This window comes from Heptranchias perlo, chromosome 20, assembly GCF_035084215.1.
Source record: "Heptranchias perlo isolate sHepPer1 chromosome 20, sHepPer1.hap1, whole genome shotgun sequence".
NCBI lineage: Eukaryota > Metazoa > Chordata > Chondrichthyes > Hexanchiformes > Hexanchidae > Heptranchias > Heptranchias perlo.
Window position 1 is genome coordinate 51,808,045 of NC_090344.1, and position 19,718 is coordinate 51,827,762.

The window sequence follows — 19,718 nt, forward strand, 5'->3', positions numbered from 1 at the left end:
CATTTGATAAGATCATGGCTGATCTGTGATCTAACTCCATATACCTGCCTTTGGCCCATATCCCTTAATACCTTTGGTTGCCAAAAAGCTATCTATCTCACATTTAAATTTAGCAATTGAGCTAGTATCAATTGCCGTTTGCGGAAGAGAGTTCCAAACTTCTACCACCCTATGCATGTAGAAATGTTTTCTAATCTTGCTCCTGAAAGGTCTAGCTCTAATTTTTAGACTGTGCCCCCAACTCCTAGAATCCCCAACCAGCGGAAATAGTTTCTCTCGATCCACCCTATCTGTTCTCCTTAATATCTTATAAACTTCGATCAGATCACCCCTTAACCTTCTAAACTCTAGAGAATACAACCCCAATTTGTGTAATCTCTCCTCGTAACTTAACCCTTGAAGTCCGGGTATCATTCTAGTAAACCGACGCTGCACTCCCTCCAAGGCCAATATGTCCTTCCGAAGGTGCGTTGCCCAGAACTGCTCACAGTACTCCAGGTGTGGTCGAACCAGGGTTTTGTATAGCTGCAGCATAACTTCTGCCCCCTTATACTCTAGATATAAAGGCCAACATTCCATTTGCCTTCTTGATTAGAATTTAGAATTGTACCCTCTAGTTTATATATTGCCTCTCCTCATTCGTCATACCGAAATGTATCACTTCGCATTTTTCTGCTTTAAATTTCATCTGTTACGTGTCCGCCCATGCCACCAGCCTGTCAATATCCTCTTGAAGCCGATCACTATCCTCCTCACTGTTCACTACCCTTCCAAGTTTTGTGTCGTCTGCAAATTTTGAAATTGTGCCCTGTACACCCAAGTCCAAGTCATGAATATATATCAAGAAAAGCAATGGTCCCAGCACCGACCCCTGGGGAACACCACTGTACACCTCCCTCCAGTCTGAAAAACAACCGTTGACCACTACTCTTTGTTTCCTGTCACTTAGCCAATTCTGTATCCATGTTGCTACTGTCCCCTTTTATTCCATGGGCTGCAATCTTGATGACAAGCCTGCCATGCGGTACTTTATCAAATGCCTTTTGAAAGTCCATATACACATCAACTGCATTTGAATGGCGGAGCAAACTCGAGGGGCCTATTTCTTATGTGCATATAACGTCTCCTACCCATATTCACGGCCACCCCCTTGACCGTGCCAAGTCATGTGACCTCTCCATTCTCATCCTCTCAATCACAGATAACGCTATCTCTGATCACATCCTTGTATCCCTCAGGACTCACATCCGCTTTTCCCCTTCCAACCCCACTTCCCTCTGCATCTGTCCCTGGAAAAAACTCTCCCACAAATCACTTACAAAGGCACTTTCAAACACCTAATTCCCGAGCCTTTGGCCATCCGTTTGCCATGATACTGCTGCAGCAATCGGTCAGCTCAATCACACCTCCTCCTCCTTTGATGCCCCTATCCCCAGCAAATCCCTTCCTCTCTACCGCCCTGGTCATTCCCCTGGTACCAACCACAGCTTCGCTCCATTAAATCCAAGAGGCGTAAACTTGAGCACATAGGCACATAATTGGTTTAGCCATTCAATGCCAGCACAATCGAGCCCTGCCCTCCTCCTCTGCCAAAACTGCTCACTACTCCAAGATCATCCTGCCATGTTTCTCCACTACCAACCATCTTCTTAAACCTCTCTTCCCTGCACCCTCCACCCTGACCTCCAACAAGTGTGAGGAGCTCATGGACTTGTCACTAAAATTAAGACTATCCGTTCAGCTGCCTCTGCCACATCCTTCTCTTCCCCATGCCCAGCAAGCTAAGCACCCCCACCCTTCCCCATGCCCAGCAAGCTAAGCACCCCCACCCTTGCCCTAAAGCCTGAACTCATATCTTTCTCTAGTTTCTGTCCCATCTCCCCATATGCCCTCATCTTGTCCATGAGACCCACCTCCTCTCTCTTGACTCTATTCCCACTAAACTGCTGACCATCCAATATCCCTTCCTAGCCTCCACGCTAGCTTGATATTGTAAATGTTTTTTTTTATTCGTTCACGGGATGTGGGCGTCGCTGGCGAGGCCAGCATTTATTGCCCATCCCTAATTGTCCTCGAGAAGGTGGTGGTGAGCCGCCTTCTTGAACCGCTGCAGTCCGTGTGGTGACGGTTCTCCCACAGTGCTGTTAGGAAGGGAGTTCCAGGATTTTGACCCAGCGACAATGAAGGAACGGCGATATATTTCCAAGTCGGGATGGTGTGTGACTTGGAGGGGAACTGCCCTTTCCTCTCCAGCTGCCCTTTCCTCTCCAAAGTTCGACAGCAAGTTGTCACTTCCCAAATCCGTGCCTATCTTTCCCGCATCTCCATCTTTCATAGAATCATAGAAGTTACAACATGGAAACAGGCCCTTCGGCCCAACATGTCCATGTCGCCCAGTTGACACCACTAAGCTAGTCCCAATTGCCTGCACTTGGCCCATATCCCTCTATACCCATCTTATCCATGTAACTGTCCAAATGCTTTTTAAAAGACAAAATTGTACCCGCCTCTACTACTGCCTCTGGCAGCTCGTTCCAGACACTCACCACCCCTTGAGTGAAAAAATTGCCCCTCTGGACCCTTTTGTATCTCTCCCCTCTCACCTTAAATCTATGCCCCCTCATTATAGATTCCCCTACATTTGGGGAAAGATTTTGACTATTACCTTATTTATGCCCCTCATTATTTTATAGACTTCTATAAGATCACCCCTAAACCTCCTACTCTCCAGGGAAAAAAGTCCCAGTCTGTCTAACCTCTCCCTGTAAGTCAAACCATCAAGTCCCAGTATCATCCTAATAAATCTTTTCTGCACTCTTTCTAGTTTAACAACATCCTTTCTATAATAGGGTGACCAGAACTGTACACAGTATTCCAAGTGTGGCCTTACGAATGTCTTGTACAACTTCAACAAGACATCCCAACTCCTGTATTCAATGTTCTGACCAATGAAACCAAGCATGCCGCATGCCTTCTTCACCACCCTATCCACCTGTGACTCCACTTTTAAGGAGCTATGAACCTGTACTCCTAGATCTCTTTGTTCTATAACTCTCCCCAACGCCCTACCATTAACAGAGTAGGTCCTGGCCCGATTCGATCTACCAAAATGCATCACCTCACATTTATCTAAATTAAACTCCATCTGCCATTCATCGGCCCACTGGCTCAATTTATCAAGATCCCGTTGCAATCCTAGATAACCTTCTTCACTGTCCACAATGCCACCAATCTTGGTGTCATCTGCAAACTTACTAACCATGCCTCCTAAATTCTCATCCAAATCATTAATATAAATAACAAATAACAGCGGACCCAGCATCGATCCCTGAGGCACACCGCTGGTCACAGGCCTCCAGTTTGAAAAACAACCCTCTACAACCACCCTCTGTCTTCTGTCGTCAAGCCAATTTTGTATCCAATTGGCTACCTCACCTTGGATCCCGTGAGATTTAACCTTATGTAACAACCTACCATGCGGTACCTTGTCAAAGGCTTTGCTGAAGTCCATGTAGACCACTTCTACTGCACAGCCCTCATCTATCTTCTTGGTTACCCCTTCAAAAAACTCAATCAAATTTGTGAGACATGATTTTCCTCTCACAAAACCATGCTGACTGTTCCTAATCAGTCCCTGCCTCTCCAAATGCCTGTAGATCCTGTCCCTCAGAATACCCTCTAACAACTTACCCACTACAGATGTCAGGCTCACCGGTCTGTAGTTCCCAGGCTTTTCCCTGCCGCCCTTCTTAAACAAAGGCACAACATTTGCTACCCTCCAATCTTCAGGCACCTCACCTGTAGCTGTCGATGATTCAAATATCTCTGCTCGGGGACCCGCAATTTCCTCCCTAACCTCCCATAAACGTCCTGGGATACATTTCATCAGGTCCCGGAGATTTATCTACCTTGATGCGCGTTAAGACTTCCAGCACCTCCCTCTCTGTAATATGTACACTCCTCAAGACATCACTATTTATTTCCCCACGTTCCCTAACATCCATGCCTTTCTCAACCGTGAATACCGATGTGAAATATTCATTCAGGATCTCACCCATCTCTTGTGGTTCCGCACATAGATGACCTTGTTGATCCTTAAGAGGCCCTACTCTCTCCCTAGTTACTCTTTTGCCCTTTATGTATTTGTAGAAGCTCTTTGGATTCTCCTTTGCCTTATCTGCCAAAGCAATCTCATGTCCCCTTTTTGCCATCCTGATTTCTCTCTTAACTCTACTCCGGCAATCTCTATACTCTTCAAGGGATCCACTTGATCCCAGCTGCCTATGCATGTCATATGCCGCCTCCTTCTTTTTGACTCGGGCCTCAATCTCCCGAGTCATCCAAGGTTCCCTACTTCTACCAGCCTTGCCCTTCACTTTATAAGGAATGTGCTTACCCTGAACCCTGGTTAACACACTTTTGAAGGCCTCCCACTTACCAGACGTCCCTTTGCCTGCCAACAGACTCTCCCAATCAACTTCTGAAAGTTCCTGTCTCATACCATCAAAATTGGCCTTTCCCCAATTTAGAATTTTAACTTTTGGGCCAGACCTATCATTCTCCATAGCTATCTTAAAACTAATGGAATTATGATCACTGGTCCCAAAGTGATCCCTCACGAACACTTCTGTCACCTGCCCTTCCTTATTTCCCAAGAGGAGGTCAAGTTTTGCCCCCTCTCTAGTCGGGCCATCCACATACTGAATGAGGAATTCCTCCTGAATACACTCAACAAATTTCTCTCCATCCAAGCCCCATATGCTATGGCTGTCCCAGTCAATGTTGGGAAAGTTAAAATCCCCTACTATTACCACCCTATTTTTCTTGCAGCTGTCTGTAATCTCCTTGCATATTTGCTCCTCAATTTCCCGTTGACTATTTGGGGGTCTGTCGTACAATCCTATCAAAGTGATCTCTCCCTTCTTATTTTTCAGTTCTACCCATATAGACTCAGTGGGCGAACCCTCGGATATATCCCCTCTCACTACTGCCGTGATGTTCTCCCTAATCAAGAACGCAACTCCTCCTCCTCTCTTACCTCCTGCTCTGTCTTTCCTATAGCATCTGTACCCTGGAACATTGAGCTGCCAGTCCTGCCCCTCCTTTAGCCATGTTTCAGTAATAGCTATGACATCCCAGTCCCATGTACCCATCCATGCCCTGAGTTCATCTGCCTTGCCCATCAGACTTCTTGCATTGAAATAAATGCAGTTTAATCTCGACTTCCCTTGGTCTTTGCCCTGCTTTCTCAGACCATCTGTCCGGTCATGTTTTGTACACTCTCCCTTCCTGCCTTTTGTTTCTGTCACCACTTTACTTCCCACTGACTTCCTGCATCGGTTCCCATCCCCCTGCCACATTAGTTTAAACCCTCCCCAACAGCACGAGCAAACACTCCCCCGAGGACATTGGTTCCAGTCCTGCCCAGATGCAGACCGTCCAATTTGTACTGGTCCCACCTCCCCCAGAACCGGTTCCAATGGCCCAGGAATTTGAATCCCTCCCTCTTGCACCATCTCTCAAGCCACGTATTCATCCTAGCTATCCTGTCATTCCTACTCTGACTAGCCCGTGGCACTGGTAGCAATCCTGAGATTACTACCTTTGAGGTCCTATTTTTTAGTTTAACTCCTAACTCCCTAAGTTTAACTCCTAACTCCCTTTGAGCCTCTCCAACAGGTTTCTCCCCCGCCACAGCACTGAAACGGTCCTAATCAAAGAAACAAATGACATCCTCTATGACTGTGACCAAGGCGCACTATCCCTCCTCATCCTTCTCCACCTCTGCAGCCTTTGACACGGTTGACCACACCATTCTCCTCCAACACCTCTCCTCCATTGTCCAGCTGAGTGGGACTGCCCTTGCCTTGTTCCACTCTTATCTATCCAGTTGTAGTCAGAGAATCTCCTGCAATGGCTTCCCTTCCCGCCTCCGTACGTTACCACTGGAGTGCCTCAAGGATCTATCCTTGGCTCCCTCCCATTTCTCTACATACTGCCCCTCAGCGACATCACCCGAAGACACGACGTCAAGTTCCACACGTACACTGACGACACCCAGCTCAACCTCACCACCACCTCTCTCGACTGTCTCTATTCCAGCTCTCTTCCTGGCCACTGGCTCAAACTGAATTTGCAACCTTGGCATCCTATTTCACCCTAAGCTGAGCTTCCAACCCCATATCCTCTCCATCACAAAGGCCGCCCACTTCCACTCCTTAACATTGTCCCTCTACACCTCTGCTTCAGCTTATCTGCTGCTGAAACCCTCATCCATGCTTTTGTGACCTCCATGCTCGACTATTGAAATGCTCTTCTGGCTTGCCTTCCATATTCCACCCTCATAAATTTGAGCTCATCCAAAACTCTGCTGCCCGTATCCTAACTCACACCATCACCTGTGCTCGCTGACCTACATTTCTCTCAGTCAATCAACGTCTCAATTTTTAAATTCCTAGCCTCTTGTTCAAACCCCTCCATGGCCTCGCCCATCCCTGCAGCCCTCAAGAACTCTGCATTCATCCAACTATGGACTCTTGTGCATCACCCACTCCCTTCAACCATTGGTGGCCTGTTTTCAGCAATCTAGGCAGATTAGCTATGGAAATCCCTCTCTAAACCTCCGTGTCTCTCTCTCTCTCTCCTCCTTTACAACCCTCCTTAAAACAAGCTTTTAGTCACCTGTCTTACTTCTTTGGCTCACTGCCAATTTTTGTCTTATTACGCTCCCGTTAAGCACCTTGGGACATTAAAGGCACACTAAGAATGGAGGCAGTTATTACTGTAAAAGGAGCAGCAGCAGAGGGCACAGCAGGCAGAGAGAGCAGCAGCTATCAGACAAATAAACAGAGGGAGAAACTCAAAAAGTGAGATCATAGTCAGCACAAAGTGAGGAGCGGCAGAGCCCGAGGAAATAGAGCTAAGTGTTTAATTTATCATTTATTGTGAGTATTGAGCAGAATATCCTTTAGGTAAACAAATAAACCAAAGAGGCTAAATAGCCTAAATTGGTCTAAAGGGACAAAATAAACTAAGTAGAGGAAACCAACATTAAAGGGACCCAATTTACATTAAATAAGTATCTGCTATACATAAATAATAAATAATCAGAGTATTACATAGAATGCACAGCAGAGAAACAGGCCCATTCGGCCCAAAAGGTCCATGCCGGTGTTTATGCTCCACACAAGCCTCCTCCCTCCCTACTTCATCTATCTCTAACAGCATATCCTTCTATTCCCTTCTCCCTCGTGTTTATCTAGCTTCCCCTTAAATGCATCCACGCTAATCGCCTCAACAATCCTTGTGGTAGCGAGTTCTACATTCTAACTACTCTCTGGATAAAGATGTTTCTCCTGAATTACCTTGTTGGATTTATCAGTGACTATCTTATATTTATGTCCCCTAGTTCTGGCTCCCCCGCAAGTGGAAATACCTTCTCCATGTCTACCCTACCAAACCCTTTCATAATCTTAAAGTCCTCTATCAGGTCACCCCCCCCCCCGCCTGCACAATGCTTCCTGATAGGATGATATGAGAACAGAGAGGTTATACCTAATACATTTTTTTGCACCTTCTCCAGTGCCACTATATCCTTTTATAATATGGATAGCAAAACTTTTTTTTTAATTCGATCATGGGATTCGTTCATGACAAGGACAGCATTTATTGCCCTTGAGAAGGTGGTGGTGAGCCGCCTTCTTGAACCGCTGCAGTCCGTGTGGTGAAGGTTCTCCCACAGTGCTGTTAGGAAGGGAGTTCCAGGATTTTGACCCAGCGACGATGAAGGAACGGCGATATATTTCCAAGTCGGGATGGTGTGTGACTTGGAGGGGAACGTGCAGGTGTTGTTGTTCCCATGTGCCTGCTGCTCTTGTCCTCCTAGGTGGTAGAGGTCGCGGGTGTCGAAGAAGCTTTGGCGAGTTGCTGCAGTGCATCCTGTGGATGGTACACACTGCAGCCACGGTGCGCCGGTGAAGGGAATGAATGTTTAGGGTGGTGGATGGGGTGCCAATCAATACTGTTCACAATACTCCAAGTGTGGTCTAGCCAAGGTTCTATAACTTCTCTGCTTTTCAATTCTATCCCTCTAGAAATGAACCTCAGTGGTTGGTTTGCTCTCTGTTTTTTTAAAAGCCGATATTAATCTGCTTCGCTACTTTTAGTGATTTGTGTATCTGTACCCCCAAATTCCTCTGCTCCTCTACCCCATTTAGACTCTTATTATCCGTGCAGTACATGGCCCCCTTATTCTTCCTACCAAAATGTAATACCTCACACTTATCTATATTAAAATTAATTTGCCAATTACAGGCCCATTCTGTAAGTTTATTAATGTCTTCCGCAGTAATTAATTACTAATTAATTTCAAATCAAACTATTCTATCAGCTAATTAATACTGGACATCAGGTGATTCTATTAGTTCTAGAAATAAATTACTGCTAACTAATAAATAAAAAAAGATTGGAGATGGCAGCACAGGCAGTGTGTCAGGACTACAGTATGTGGGAGTTTGTGGACAATGAGACCATCCCGGATTGCCACATCTGCAGGAAATGTCTCTGCATTGAGTCACTCCAGCTCAGTCATTGAGCTGGAATGCAACTTAGAAACACTAGGGAGTGGGAGGAATGTCTGGATGGTTTTCTCTAGAGTACAGTCACACCTCAAAGGAAAGCACAGGTGCAGGAAGGGGAAAGTGTGACTGTCAGTCATCAGGTACAGGGAAACAAGGAGAGATAGAGAAGGAGGTGTGGCAGACACTGGTCCTATCCAACATGTACAATGTACTTGCTACCTCTGAGCATAAGGTTGAAGACAGCAGGGAAGATGGCAATAATGCTAACCATGGCAACGTGGAGCAGGAGGCAGTCTAAGGATGGGAAGGAACAGAATAAAAAGGTTGTAGTCATAAGGGATTTGATAATTCGAGGGATGGATAACATCCTGTGCAGTCACAACCGAAAGTCGAGGAGGGTGCGTTGGGATAGGGTTAGGATATCTCAGAGCAACTGGAGAGGAACTTGGAAAGGGAGGGGGAACATCCAGTTGTCGTGGTCCATGTCAAGACCAATGATATAGGGAAGAAAAGAGAGGAGGTCCTGCCAAGGGAATATCAGAAGTTAGGAACTAAAATTAAAAAACAGGGCCACACAGATGGTAATGCCAGGATTACTACCCAAGACACGTGCTAATTGGCATAGGGATAGACAGATCAGGAAGGCGAATGCGTGGCTGAAAGACTGATGTGGGAACGAGGGGTTCTATTTCATGGGACAATGGCACCAGTACAGGGACAGAAAGGAGCTGTATTGCTGGGACAGGCTCCACCTGAACCGGAATGGGATAAATAGGCCTGTGGATAAGGTTTTAAACTAGTAAGATAGGGGTCGGGGGGGTATCTGGTGAAAATAAAGGATGATAAAAGGGAATATGAAGAGGTTAGGAAAGCAAAGAGGAACTATGAAATTAAAAATTATCGAGGAATATAAAAAGAAATAGTAAAGTATTCTACAGACACATAAATAACAAAAGAAAAATCTACAGACACATAAATAACAAAAGAAAAATATTAACATCGAGCGGGAGGAGGTATTGGCGGTTTTAGCAGGCCTAAAAATGGATAAATCCCCAGGCCCGGACGAAATGTATCCCAGGCTACTGTGTGAGGCAAAGGAGGAGATTGCGGGGGCTCTGACACATATATTCAGAACCTCTCTGGCCACAGGGGATGTGCCAGAGGACTGGAGAACCGCTAATGTAATACCATTATTCAAGAAGGGGAGTAGGGAAAAACCGGGGAACTACAGGCCAGTGAGCCTAACATCAGTGGTAGGAAAATTATTGGAAAAAATTCTGAAGGACAAAATTAGTCTCCACTTGGAGAAGCAAGGATTAATCAGGGATAGTCAACATGGCTTTGTCAAGGGAAGATCATGTCTGACTAATTTGATTGAATTTTTTGAGGGGGTGACTGGGCGTGTGGATGAGGGTAACGCAGTGGATGTGGTATACATGGATTTCAGTAAGGCCTTCGATAAAGTCCCCCACAGGAGACTGGTCAAGAAGGTACAAGCCCATGGAATCCAGGGTGCCTTGGCACTTTGGATACAAAACTGGCTTAGTGGCAGAAGGCAGAGGGTGATGGTCGAAGGTTGTTTGTGACTGGAAGCATGTGGCCAGTGGGGTACCACAGGGATCGGTGCTGGGTCCCTTGCTGTTTGTGGTCTACATTAATTACTTGGATATGAATGTAAAAGATATGATCAGTAAGTTCGCTGATGATACAAAGATTGGTAGGGTGGTAAATAGCGAGGAGGATAGCCTCAGTCTGCAGGACGATATAGATGGGTTGGTCAGATGGGCGGAACAGTGGCAAATGGAATTTAACCCGGAAAAGTGCGAGGTGATGCACTTTGGAGGGACTAACAAGGCAAGGGAATACACAATGAATGGGAGGACCCTAGGCAAGACAGAGGGTCAGAGGGATCTTGGTGTGCAAGTTCACAGATCCCTGAAGGCGGCGGAACAGGTAGATAAGGTGGTAAAGAAGGCATATGGGATACTTGCCTTTATTAGCCGAGGCATAGAATATAAGAGCAAGGAGGTTATGATGGAGCTGTATAAAACACTGGTTAGGCCACAGCTGGAGTACTGTGTGCAGTTCTGGTCGCCGCACTACAGGAAGGATGTGATCGCTTTGGAGAGGGTGCAGAGGAGATTCACCAGGATGTTACCAGGGCTGGAGCGCTTCAGCTATGAAGAGAGACTGGGAAGATTGGGTTTGTTTTCCTTGGAGCAGAGGAGGCTGAGGGGGGACATGATTGAGGTGTACAAAATTATGAGGGGCACAGATAGGATGGATACTAAGGAGCTTTTTCCCTTCGTTGAGGGTTCTATAACAAGGGGACATAGATTCAAGGTAAAAGGCGGGAGGTTTAGAGGGGATTTGAGAAAGAACTTTTTCACCCAGAGGGTGGTTGGAGTCTGGAACTCACTGTCTGAAAGGGTTGTGGAGGCAGGAACCCTCACAACATTCAAGAAGCATTTGGATGAGCACTTGAAATGCCATAGCATACAAGGCTACGGACCAAATGCTGGAATATGGGATTAGAGTAGACAGGGCTGATGGCCGGCGCGGACACGATGGGCCGAAGGGCCTCTATCCGTGCTGTATAACTCTATGACTCTAAATCAGGATAGGGTTAGGGCCACTAAGGGATGCACAAGATAAACTCACAGGTAATGACAGCGAAATGGCAGAAATATTGAATAGTTAATTTGCCCCCGTATTTACCAGAGAGACTAGCCAGGTGGTATGACATCAGAAGAGGAGATCAAAAAAGATATAAAGACATTTAAGATAGAAAGGGGGGAAGATAGTTGATAAACTAATCAAACAGAGAGGATAAAACACCTGGATCAGATGGATTAAGAACATTAGAAATAGGAGTAGGAGTGGGCCACATGGCCCCTCGAGCCTGCTCCACCATTCAATCAGATCATGGCTGATCTTCAACCTCAACTCCACGTTCCCACCCGATCCCCACATCCCCATAATTTGCATCCGTGCATATTAGGGAAGAAATAGCAGAGGAACAATTAAATATATATAAAAATTAATTAGAAAAGGAAATAGTGCCAGAGGGCCTGGCGGACAGCTAACGTTATTCCTATATTTAAAAAGGGAGATAGAATAAGTCCAGGGAATTATAGACCAGTTAGCTTAAAGTCAGTGGTAGGAAAGATAATGGAATCTTTACTCAAAGATGTAATAGAAAAACATATAGAAACCAAATATAATAGAGCAGTCAGCACTGATTTCAAAAGGGAAAGTCATACTTAACCAACCTTACTGAATTCTTTGAAGAAATAACAAAGAGTGGACAAGGGTAATGCACTAGATGTAATATATTTGGGTTTTCAAAAGGCCTTGATAAGGAGTTACAAAGGGTCCACAACACAGGAAACAGGCCATTCAGCCCATAAAGGTATCACATAGAAGAATCATGACTAAGGTCAGAGCATGTGGAGTCATGGGACAGGTAGCAGAATGAATAGCAAGCTAGCTACAAAACAGAAAACAGAGTATGGGTTAAGGTTAGCTACACAGACTGGCAAAAGGTGGGAAGTGGTGTTCCACAGGGATCTGTGCTGGGACCACTGTTGTTCACGATTTACATTAATGATTTGGACTTGGGAATCTGAAGTACAATTTCAAAATTTGCAGATGACACCAAATTGGGAGGTATGATTAAAACAAAGGAAGAAAGTGATAAAATACAGAAAGACATTAATAAACTTGCAGAATGGGCACAAAATTGGCAAATGAATTTCAATATAAATATCGTGAGGTATTACATTTTGGTTAGAAGAATAAGGAGGCCACATACTGCTTCGATAATAAGAGCCCAAATGGGGTAGAGGAGCCTCGTGTGGAGCATAAATGCCAGCATAGACGAGTTGGGCTGAATGGCCTGTTTCCTGTGTTGTGGACCCTTTGTAACTCCATATAAATGCTGCTGGTGAATCAAACTATCTGTTCAGTCAGCCAATAATAAAAATGGTAGCCTATTTCTATGTACTGGTTAGTTTATATATTTGAAATTTAATTTGTTAAAATATAATGAACAGACTTCAAGAGCAGTGTTGAGTCGGAACTGCTTTTTGCACAGTATGTTAGAGTTTGTGCAAATTCATCGTGGGGAAAAATTCTGTGCCTTATTTTTAAACTCTATTGTATTTGAGTCATTATTGCAACTTCACAGTACAAAATGGTTACTACTGCATTCAGTCACTTGTCTCAAGGTTACTTGCAAGTCTTGTTTCACGGGAACCTAATCTGCACAACACCTGAACGCAAGGAGTGAATGAAGACATGGTTTTGTGATCTTTGAGGTTATACAAAAAAGATTTTTATGAAGTGATTGATTAGTAACCGCTGCCTGATGAAACAAGAACCCAAAATGAAATTATAAATGGATACTTTATTCTCTCCACCCCACACCCCATTCAGGGTTCAAGGGCCCAAAATGTTTTTCTATTTCTCCAGGTGGTAAAGATGAAAAATCTCTAACTTTTGTAGGAGAAGGGAACATTGAACTTTCTCCAGTCCATTTCCTGGTGTTTATACAGAGGATTATTGTGGCTTCTTCACCCAACAACAGTTGAAATAGCCAAAAGAAACTGACCTTTTAATAGCACACCAGCTACTTCTAGATCGTATTGAGGTCAAAAAGCCTGGTTATCGAGACAAAGGGTACATGAAGCACCTGGAAACTGACTTCCATCATGTTACCTATACGGAGCTCAGCACGTCTGCCACGTTCAAAGTCAGAATTTAGAAAACTAAATTAAAATGACAGTTGGCAAGTTCACAGCAGTAATTTGATCTCTGGGGTCTGCTGATGGTCACTAGTCATCAGAACCATGATTAAATTACTTCTATAAGTCACCGACATCCATCTACTATGCTATATATAACTTGCCTGATCCCCTAAAGATGGCTGACTAGCTGTAACTTCACCTCACTGTTTACACACATTATTTTAGGAGCAAAACACTTCTCCCCCTCTTTATCTCATCAACTTCCTTCCGTCCTCTCCTGTAGGCATTGGTCCCTTGCTGCTACACAGCTCCACAGGCACTAATCACCATCTGATACCTCACCCAAGTGTGTGTCACAGGCTATTTGATGATGGAAAGCATCACTGCCAAGCTGGAGACTGTTGTCACCCGACGCCCATACAAAGTCATTTCCAGTAGGGCTTGCTTGATAAGAATCATAGAAGTTTACAACATGGAAACAGGCCCTTCGGCCCAACATGTCCATGTCGCCCAGTTGACACCACTAAGCTAGTCCCAATTGCCTGCACTTGGCCCATATCCCTCCATACCATCTTACCCATGTAACTGTCCAAATGCTTTTTAAAAGACAAAATTGTACCCACCTTTACTGCTGCCTCTGGCAGCTCGTTCCAGACACTCACCACCCTTTCAGTGAAAAAATTGCCCCTCTGGACCCTTTTGTATCTCTCCCCTCTCACCTTAAATCTATGCCCCCTCGTTATAGACTCCCCTACCTTTGGGAAAAGATTTTGACTATCTACCTTATCTATGCCCCTCATTATTTTATAGACTTCTATAAGATCACCCCTTAACCTCCTACTCTCCAGGGAAAAAAGTCTCAGTCTATCCAACCTCTCCCTATAAGTCAAACCATCAAGTCCCAGTAGCATCCTAATAAATCTTTTCTGCACTCTTTCTAGTTTAATAATATCCTTTCTATAATAGGGTGACCAGAACTGTACACAGTATTCCAAGTGTGGCCTTACTAATGTCTTGTACAACTTCAACAAGACATCCCAACTCCTGTATTCAATGTTCTGACCAATGAAACCAAGCATGCCGAATGCCTTCTTCACCACCCTATCCACCTGTGACTCCACTTTCAAGGAGCTATGAACCTGTACTCCTAGATCTCTTTGTTCTATAACTCTCCCCAACGCCCTACCATTAACGGAGTAGGTCCTGGCCCGATTCGATCTACCAAAATGCATCACCTCACATTTATCTAAATTAAACTCCATCTGCCATTCATCGGCCCACTGGCCCAATTTATCAAGATCCCGTTGCAATCCTAGATAACCTTCTTCACTTTCCACAATGCCACCAATCTTGGTGTCATCTGCAAACTTACTAACCATGCCTCCTAAATTCTCATCCAAATCATTAATATAAATAACAAATAACAGCGGACCCAGCACCGATCCCTGAGGCACACCGCTGGTCACAGGCCTCCAGTTTGAAAAACAACCCTCTACAACCACCCTCTGTCTTCTGTCGTCAAGCCAATTTTGTATCCAATTGGCTACCTCACCTTGGATCCCGTGAGATTTAACCTTATGTAACAACCTACCACGCGGTACCTTGTCAAAGGCTTTGCTGAAGTCCATGTAGACCACGTCTACTGCACAGCCCTCATCTATCGTCTTGGTTACCCCTTCAAAATACTCAATCAAATTCGTGAGACATGATTTTCCACTCACAAAACCATGCTGTCTGTTCCTAATTAGTCCCTGCCTCTCCAAATGCCTGTAGATCCTGTCTCTCAGAATACCCTCTAACAACTTACCCACTACAGATGTCAGGCTCACCGGTCTGTAGTTCCCAGACTTTTCCCTGCCGCCCTTCTTAAACAAAGGCACAACATTTGCTACCCTCCAATCTTCAGGCACCTCACCTGTGATTGGCAATCCTGGGCGATTTCCTCATTCCTAACCCAGGGGTGCAGAGATTAAATGTAGTGCCTCCACCATCATCCTGGCTTAGATCACCTAACAGCAAAGAGCAGACATTGAACCTGTGGAGACTTGGCGGCCTATGTGACTAACTACTCACTAGATAAACTTGCTGAGCCATCAGGGTTACATAAAACAACTATTTAAACTGAAAAATATTTCTGTAACATACATTCAGCACTCATTCAAGGCCTTCAGTCCGATTAACGACTGGCCTTTGGTAGCTCCACTGGGCTCAGTAAGTAAAAGCAACACCTAGTGTAGCACTAAGACATACATGACGGTTGTGGTTGTTGGAGGCCAATCACCTCAGCAGTTCCTCAGGACAGTGTCCTCGGCCCAACTATCTTCAGCTGGGTGCTACATCAAAGACCTTCCCTCCTTAATATCAGAAGAGGGGCTGTTCGCTGATGATTGCACAACGTTCAGCTCCATTCGCAACCCCTCAGATAATGAAGCAGTCCGTGCCCATATGCATTAAGACCTGGACAATATCCAGGCTTCGGCTGATGGTGGCAAGTAACATTCGTGCCACACAAGTGCCAGGCAATGACCAGCTCCAACAAGAAAGAATCTAATCACCTCCCCATGACATTCAATGGCATCACCATCACTGAATCCTCCACCATCAACGTTCTGGGAGTCGCCACTGACCAGAAACTCAACTGGACCAGCTATGGCTACTAGAGCAGGTCAGAGACTGGGTATTCTGCAGCGAATGACTCACCTCCAGACTCCCCAAAGCCTTTCCACAACCTACAAGCTACGTCAGGAGTATGATGGAATGATGGATGGGTACCACAGCAACAACACTCAAGAAGCTCAACACCATCCAGGACAAAGCATTCCACTTCATCAGCAGCTCATCCACCACCTTAAACATTCAGTCTCTTCACCACTGTTGTACTGTGGCTGCAGTGTGTATCATCCATAAGATGCACTGCAGCAACTCGCAAAGCTTCTTCGACAGAACCTCTCAAACCCACGACCTCCACCACCTGGAAGGATGAGGGCAGCAGATGCATGGCAACACCATCACCTCCAAGTTCCCCTCCAAGTTTCACACTGCCCTAACTTGGACATGTGTCTGTTTTGTTCTGGGGAATTGCTGGTTCATTGAAAATTTAACTGGGCATTCAAATGACTCTGCCCATGGCAAGCGTCTCTAGCAATGTAATAATTTTCCACAGAGGAAGAAAAGATGTTAACAGATGATTACTGAAATAACACTTTTATAACTGTCACTTCAGTGACACTGACCAGAACATTCAGTGCAAGCCAACATGCAGCATATGTTTTGCACTTGGGTGAGAGACATTTTCCATTTAGGGAAGCCTGAACCACAAATCAAAGGTTTGAAAATGGACTTCCAGTATGGGCGAAACTGATCCCATTCGTAATGTGTGCAAATTACAAGTACTTGGGGCAGTTTGCAACCTCTGCAAGTTCATGGCGCAAAAGTAAATGGAAATATATTTCAATAAAATATATAGGATTTGGATCCCAGCCCAGCATCTGTATAATGTTCTGACACAATGGAAGTTTACTGGCATGCAGAAGTTCAGAACCCAGCCATATTGCCCCCAGGGCAAGTTCACACTGTTGGGCAAGTCAAAACCGTATTCGTTAGGAACAGTGCTCACTTAGGCTTAAATGATGTGGAGATGCGGTGATGGACTGGGGTGGACAAATGTAAGGAGTCTTACAACACCGGGTTATAGTCCAACAGCTTTATTTGAAATCACAAGCTTTCGGAGGCTTCTTCCTTCGTCAGGTGAGGAAGGTGACTCACCTGACGAAGGAGGAAGCCTCCGAAAGCTTGTAATTTCAAATCAAGCTGTTGGACTATAACCTGGTGTTGTCAGACTGCTTAAAAATGAGACCTATATTAAGATTAAGGAGATGTTAAGTTTGGAAACTCATTGGGGCAGAAACTAAGGATATCCCACCTTTCCCATCAGGCTGCTTGTTTTCTAAACTCAATTAAACAGAATGGAATGTCTGAGAAGTCATTTTTATTTTTTCTTTCTAAATATATATAATTATACATTAGTATAGTATTCTTTCATGATTGAATCTAACATATACACACACATACACATATATATAGATTCAAAGTCTGGTGATTAGTATACAATTCCTGTGTCACATTTACTGTAAGTGTCTCACTTATTCCTGTGTCACACTTTATTGACAACATCCCTGTCCTTATAAAACAGCATCGCCCTCTGATTCAGCACAAGCAACGTAAAAAATAAAAAGATTGAGCAATGTTTTTGACAAGATCAAATCTCTACAACTCCAACAGCTCGACCCCCATGACAGAATCATACAGCACAGGAAGAGGCCATTCGGCCCAGTCCGGATCTGTGAAAGAGCTATCCAACTGGTCCCGCTTTTTCCCCCAGAGCACTGCAACTTTTTCCTTTTTAAGTACATATCCAATTCCCTTTTGAAAGTTACTACTAAATCTGCTTTACCGCCCTTTCAGGCAGTAAATTCCAGATAATGACAACCCGTTTCATAAAAAACATTCTGCTCATCTCCCCTCTGGTTCATTTGCCAATTATCTTAAATCTGTGTCCTCTAGTTACCGACCCTCCTGCCAGTGGAAACAGTTTCTCTTTATTTACTCTATCAAAACCCTTCATAATTTCAAACACCTCTATTAAATCTCCTCCTAACCTTCTCTTCTCTAAGGAGAGAGCAATCCCAGCTTCTCCAGTCTCTCCACATAACTGAAGTCCCTCATCCCGGGTACCATTCTAGTAAATCTCTTCTGCACCCTCTCCAAGTCCTTAACATCCTTCCTAAAATGTGCTGCCTAGAATTGAACACAATGCTCCAGCTGGAGCTTAACCAGTGATTTATAAAGGGTTAGCATAACTTCCTTGTTTTTGTACTCTATTTATAAAGCCCAGGATCCCGTGTGCTTTTATTTACACCCTTATCAACTTGTCCTGCCAGCTTCAAAGAATTGTGCTCTGCATTCCTCCAACTCTGTCCTCTTGCGCATCCCGCTTTCCATCGGCCCACCGTTATCGGCCGTGCCTTCAGCTGCCCTAACCTCTGGAATTCCTTCCCGAAATATCTCTGCCTTTCTCTCCTCCTTTAAGACACTCTTTAAAACCTGCCTCTTTGACCAAGTTTTTGGTCACCTGTCCCGATATCTCTTATTGTGGCTGGGTGTCAGATTTTGTCTGATAATCGCTCCTGTGAAGCGCCCTTGGGCCGTTTCACCAAGTTAGAGGCGCTGTATAACCGCACGTTGTTGTCTGTGAACCCCCGGGTCTCTCTGTTGGACCATCTGGCCAATATTTTATAACTTTGACAAATGTTTCCACCCGCACAGCCTGTCCCAGGCGGTTTTCCTCGGCCCCCACGGGCAGTGGTGTTGGGCACCTCCCGCTCAGGGCGGTTGTCAGACACGTCACCAGACGCCGGCCCTTTAAACTCGGGGGCAAAGTTTGGGCCGATCCGTTCCAACCGCAAACAGGCAGCGGAACCGGCTTAGGGCGAGCGGGGGCCCCGAGGCCCTTCCTATTGCCGAGTGTCTGACATTCCCCCAACCCGAGGCCTAACTTCGCAGACGAAGCCTCCCACTTTCCTGTCGTGGAGAGCGGCGGCCTCGTTCCGTCCTCCCGCGCTCTCCGTACCTCAGCGTGGAGCTCCATTCGGGACGGTCCGACGGGGAAGGCCGGGGAGATGAAGAGGAGGAAGCCGATCAGCATCTTCTCCATTTCTCGGGCGCCAGGCCGCCGTCGACGTTCATTTATTTCAAATTTCCGCTCGAGCCTCGGCCGCCCCAACCGCCAGCGATCCCAGCACCCGCCCTCCGCGGCCCCGGATTGGTCCCGGCCCCTCGCCACCTTCCATCCCATTAGCTGACTCCGGTGTCAATCATCGCCGCCGGCCGGCCCCTTTTGCCTTTACTCTTTTTCTATTGGCCAATGTGTGGCGGCCCCTCCACCGCTGATTGGATAGCCGCCATGTCCATCATCGCATTAAAACTTTCCACAAAACTTTCGGAAAGTTTCGGCAACTTCAGACTTGAGCTTCTTTGTGTTGCGGGGATGTGGGATTTGATTTAAGCAGAGTGCTGGCAGATTGATTCTCCAATCAACCGCGATCAGGGCAGTTTGCAAAAGCTCAAACTCTTTTAATCATTGTTGGATTAAGAGAAAGGATAATTTCAACCCATAAAAAGCCAGCTAGATCCTGTAAACAGCTCTGTGGAATGTTTTTATTCTCTTTACAAACGTTGACTGACTTGCTGTGCAAGGAGGGAGGGGAGGGGAGGGCACAGAATGGTTGGCGGAGGGAGGTAAATGTGAGAGGACAGGTGAGCAAGAAGGAACGTTCAGGGGAGGGAGTATGTGGAGAGTGGAGAGGGTGGAGTGCAAAATGGAGGAGAAGGA

General features: G+C 45.5%; 1 protein-coding gene across 1 annotated transcript in view; it reads right to left on the reverse strand.

Annotated features, from left to right (window-relative positions):
- LOC137335881 (WW domain-binding protein 1-like) overlaps positions 1–19,148 on the reverse strand; it is a 29,122-nt gene extending 9,974 nt beyond the window's left edge. Inside the window, exon 1 of the mRNA XM_068001384.1 lies at positions 18,957–19,148. Coding sequence (XP_067857485.1) covers positions 18,957–19,040 — 84 coding nt within the window. The 5' untranslated portion in view covers positions 19,041–19,148. The remainder of the gene's footprint in view (positions 1–18,956) is intronic.
- Between the last annotated feature and the right edge of the window lie 570 nt (positions 19,149–19,718).